A 4,886-nucleotide genomic window follows, 5' to 3' on the forward strand; every position below is an offset into this window, starting at 1 on the left:
CACCAAGCTTACAGTGCTCTAGGCCTTTGCAAACTCCTACCTAGCGTAAGTTTTAAACCCTTGGTCTTGCCCCTGCTCAAGTGCAAAATCTAGAAGTTCATTCCACTAGGGTCAATCCGTGCCCATCCGAATAACTACAGCTACTACCTAGGTCCTTATATTGATATTAATATATTATTACAAAATGAAGTGCTCTTCTTTTACTCTCTCTGCTCTTCTCCTAACCGTTTTACCAACAGTATCGCTTGCTGCGCCTAACGAGCCATCCCTTGACGACTTTCAGAACAAGGCCAAAGTTGTGCAATGTAAGATTAGGAACTTCCGACCACCGCAGCCACCTGGCACACCCAAGCCCCCCTTAAAAAGTAAGGATGTATCATTCTACAGGCATCCTTGCACCTGCGAAACTGCTGCTGGTACATACGAAGCGAAAAATCGTGAGACTATCAGCTTAAACTGCCAAGTGGACGGATCAATTTGCAACATGTAAGTTCCATTATATGTCTAGTTATACTAATCTTTCCGCCGCTAGTATTCATTTAAATGATATCGGAGGAAGATTAGCTGACACGCTGAACAGAGACTGGATCAAAACTACTGAGGGCAGCTTCATCAAGAAGAATTCTTTGCCGAAAAAGTGTCAGGGTAAGTGTATCTGAATTTAACCTAGTTCATCATTCAAGCCATGGTTGATTTAAAGCTTGATTTAACAATTACAGATGCAAACTTTGATAGGTGCAAGTTGTGATCAAACATTAAACTCAGTCTATCAAAAGTGGCTTGCTCGCTTTTAATGTCGTTTTTTGTTAAGTTGACAAGGCTGATGGCCAGGGAGGTTGCAATAGTCTGGTAGCTAACTATAGTTATATAATCAAATATAACACATGAGAAATGCTCATTGCAAATTTCTATTCTACTAAGCGATTGCACAGCACACAACTCTGATCATCACGCCATTGTCGATCACAATGGTTCTTTATCCGACTCACTTGCGGGTTCGGTTGGAGTGTCAGGTTGTTCAAAATGATTCTGAAAGGATCAATGAGTAATATGCATGATCGGATTAAGAAATCTGACTTACAATCCACTTATATTCAAAGTGAGGAAAAGTGCTATGGATGACTCGTATACCCCCATGACTCTGCCTGACGACCGTAACGTGGACAACGACGAGCCTGGTTTTCTTGGCAATCCAGGAAAGGAGAACCATTTTGAGAGCGTATGCCTCAGATGTTGCAAGTATTTCTGAAGGAGTAGGCAGGAAGTGTCTTGATCCCCTAATACCAGGAGTTGCCGCCTGATTTTAGCCTCTCCGCAGGCCACGTCTTAGAAGCGTGGTCCTTCCATTCACATACAATAAGTGCGGCCATATTCCACCAGGGGTGCCCTTTCCCGGATAAGCGCTTGGAGATGGCTCCTGATAGGTAGTAGTCGTGCAACAAATTAGAAGTAAATCTCCATCCTCTCACATCCAAGTCCTTCAACTTCACTTTCCTAGTTACAAGCACACGGTGCCATTTCTGACTATCGATTTCAGTCAACATGACTTGTATCATATATTGCCAGTTGGATAAGGTTGAATTATACAAAACCGTGGGCTCTACTCGGAGAGACAGACATACAGACCCATGCCACTCGGCACCAACCCAACCAACAGGGTCAGACAGTCTAGCAAGCTCAGCTATGACATGGAAACCAAGGAAAGTATACGCAAAAGGCTACTGAAAGGCACATGACGGTTCCTCCTCCTGGTAAGGTGTTGCAAGGAGCTTTTCGAAATCTGCTGTAATGAAAGGAGACACAGGTTCAACATCGTCGATAAGAAGAATGCATCAAGCTACAGAACGAACTATCCTCGATTCGGCAGGAAATTGCATCTCTTGATGTCCAGAAAACAACATTGGTAAGAAGCCAGATCGGCTTGTTAGGATGCCGGACTCTAACCCCGTTCTAGGAAGAGGTCCGAAGGGTGTTGCGTAACTGCATTGCCTTCTTGATCCAACTTAAGGACCAGGTCGCAAGGTTGTCTATCTTCTTCAGCACCGTAGCCATCCTAGTCGACTCGGCAAACAAAAGCCATGTGCAGCCCTTTACAGAATATATAGAAGGCGCGTCAAATCAGCTCACCCAACGCAAAAAGCTCAGCCAGCAATACATCAACGTAAGAAACTCGGCAGTTGAAAAAAAATGAGATCTGGTGCACTGAACTAACAGTCAACAGGTGACCTATTAATATGCAATGGAAGTTGGCGCTAGCTTTTCTCTGTACATAGACATATCCGACATGTATATCCAGGTCGATTTCAATCACATTCTCAATGGGCTCAACCTGGTCCATAGCATGGGTCAACTTGGTAGCCCCGGGGAGGTAGAAGAGAAAAAGAAGGAGCTCAGCAATTATTCGGAATCTGCACAGGCTGGAATAAAAGAAATAGTTCAAAAAGCTGGCGATACCTCTGCACTTGCTCCCTGACTCCTGCACATACCTTGGGCTTCAAGAAGACCGACCCGTTGTTCTTCCACATGCTAGAAAACGGATGCAATCACAAAAACGTCCCAAAGGCGAGTTGGTGAGTTGAGACGACTACTTTACGCCTCGGAAACCCTTCTGATGGAAAGACTCATTGACCGCAAGATGATTGAAGATGCTGTCGCGGAGAGCACCCACGGTATCCGACAGCGAATCGAAACTGATACGAGTCCAGTAAGGCAACTGACTTTGGACCCCAAGCTTCGGGATGCAAATGCCGAGAAGTTGGTAAGATTCCTGATTCAGTCATGCTTCCTCCCAGGGGGTGGACTGTGATATGACCCCTAAGAACTGTATTCGCGACTAACTCGATACCCAATATTAGGCAAGAGCGGCCGAGACAGTGTTACAGGGACAGTCAGAGGAAGAACAAGAGGAGGAGGACGACTCTCTTGTGGCCGCTAGCAAGAGTGAGGGAGACGAATGGTAGACTATCAGGATTGAACAGTAGCTGGACAAGTGCAGAATACACTGGTGCCTCTGTCACTGGATATGTTCAAAACGGAATGCAGAGGATTAAATTGAGAGTGGGGTTAGGAATAATAATAAATAAGAGAAACAGAACTGAACGGGACAAGGGCAAGCACTGATATATATAGATAGCTATGAGAGATTCTATGTGCAGAAAGAAGGTTAATGAAAAAAGAAGGGGTATCAGTTTCAATACTTGCCGCACAAGGGCAGATCCCGCGAGCTCTGCCCGACCCAGATTTGAAAGTCGCCGTCCGGCATGACCCAATTCTGTTGGCAAGTCCTCCAGTAACTGAGATCCTTGAGGCTTAGAGTCATTTCAACCGTCTTCTTCTCGCCCGGTTCCAGAGCAATATTGGTGAGGTTGCGCAGAACCCTGTCCGGAAATTCGACCCGTTCTTTGTTGGGCACAAAGGTCACCCTCTCCTCCTTGTCGTCCGCCGGCACCTCTATTAAGTCGCCGTCTTCCACCACGTCCGATGGGAATGACACGTAGACTTGGACCACGGTTGGAGCAGCGCGGGTGCTCGTGTTAGCCACTTGCACATGTACTTTAGCCATTTCTTCATATAGCGACGGATTTCCACCAAGGCCCTCATGGCAAGTTAACCTTCATTAAGAATGATATAATTGAGTTACCGCCTAGTTACGAAACACTATTGGGCAGTACTGAGAAAGTAGAGTTCTATAAATAGATAATTGGTGTTTACCAGCCAATCGTACAACTCAATATGTCTCCATAATTATGGGGAAGGAGTCACTGCCCAGTCCAGAGTGTTACCGTTCCCTCTGGTTTCAGAGCTTTTACTATCCTCATGTTTCTTTCTGTACTAAAGAAAAATAAATTGGTAGCCACGGCATCGAGTTCGAAAAAAATCTGCCCTAAGTACCGGGGATGGGGTCCTTATGTGTGCGCTACAATGATCCCCGAGTTCAAGGTGTGAGACTTTAGCGCCTCAACCGTACCTACAGGGAATGTTTATGGTGGAGGACTCTAAGCTATGAAATGGTAGCTGCTTGCGGCGCCTCACCCGCAATGGCCCACTTCTCCAGGCTGTGGATAGAACGGGCCACTGATACTTGATTTCTGATACACCTGTGGTGCCAAGGTTCGAATTGGGCTCCTTCCATGGCGTTCGCCTGAACTCACACGGCGTTCATTGCATCGTAAATTACGCCCACATCTAGCGTACTATCCGGCACACTAATTGTTTTCCGTCCTCCTCTCTACCGTTTGTCTCATTTCAATACGTAACTACGCTGAGATATGTCTTAAGACCCAAGGAAATTTCTCCTCTGCCAGCAGTGGTCGCACGTTACCTATGGAGCTGGCCGCAGTCCAATAGTGTTCTGTCCTACTGATAAACCTTCAGTCGCTGTGTCCCGTAAGTGGGGTAACACGACAGAGAATACCCTGAGCTTTACTCCATACGTCAATGAGTTATGAATTCTTTCATGCTTTTGCAGACCGTGGCGCTGAGGAGCCTGAGGCACTAGTTCATCGTCGGCCCTCAGCTTTCTGGCATCAATCACCGTCAAGCATGCTTGTGTAAATTGAAAGGCTCAGCAGAGAAGATTTATTCACAGCATTGTCCCATGGGTTTGACATAGGTGGGTACAAGGAGGGAATACGATAACTACATGAGCGGATCCCTGTCATACAGAACCGTGGAATCCCGCGCCAAGTATTTGGCTTGCAAAGCACTGGCACTTTACAGGTCCCTTCAGTAGGACAGTTTATTAGACTGTAGTCGTCTCCGTAGTCAAAAGTCAATCACTGGCCGAGGAAAAGCTTCATTGTTCCGAAGCTGACCACCACTTAGCCAGATAAGCCAGGCATGACGAAAAGGAGCCGAGCGTCATGGTTACGGAGGGTTCAGGACTC

General features: G+C 46.3%; 2 protein-coding genes across 2 annotated transcripts; one reads left to right on the forward strand and one right to left on the reverse strand.

Annotated features, from left to right (window-relative positions):
• Nucleotides 1–184: 184 nt before the first annotated feature.
• On the forward strand, nt 185–2,233 carry BDV37DRAFT_289382 (uncharacterized protein; the record flags this gene model as incomplete). The annotated part of the gene is made up of 5 exons (XM_032088454.1): nt 185–486; nt 581–645; nt 1,101–1,219; nt 1,955–2,161; nt 2,222–2,233. 5 exons carry the CDS (start codon nt 185–187, stop codon nt 2,231–2,233), a joined length of 705 nt encoding a protein of 234 aa, XP_031934815.1.
• An 874-nt stretch (nt 2,234–3,107) lies between these two features.
• On the reverse strand, nt 3,108–3,652 carry BDV37DRAFT_55707 (fibronectin type III-like domain-containing protein). Its single transcript, XM_032090870.1, has one exon. It carries the CDS (start codon nt 3,560–3,562, stop codon nt 3,191–3,193), a length of 372 nt encoding a protein of 123 aa, XP_031934816.1. The 5' UTR covers nt 3,563–3,652; the 3' UTR covers nt 3,108–3,190.
• Nucleotides 3,653–4,886: the final 1,234 nt, after the last annotated feature.

The sequence above is a fragment of the Aspergillus pseudonomiae genome (assembly GCF_009193645.1).
Source record: "Aspergillus pseudonomiae strain CBS 119388 unplaced genomic scaffold BDV37scaffold_155, whole genome shotgun sequence".
In the NCBI taxonomy this organism is placed as follows: domain Eukaryota; kingdom Fungi; phylum Ascomycota; class Eurotiomycetes; order Eurotiales; family Aspergillaceae; genus Aspergillus; species Aspergillus pseudonomiae.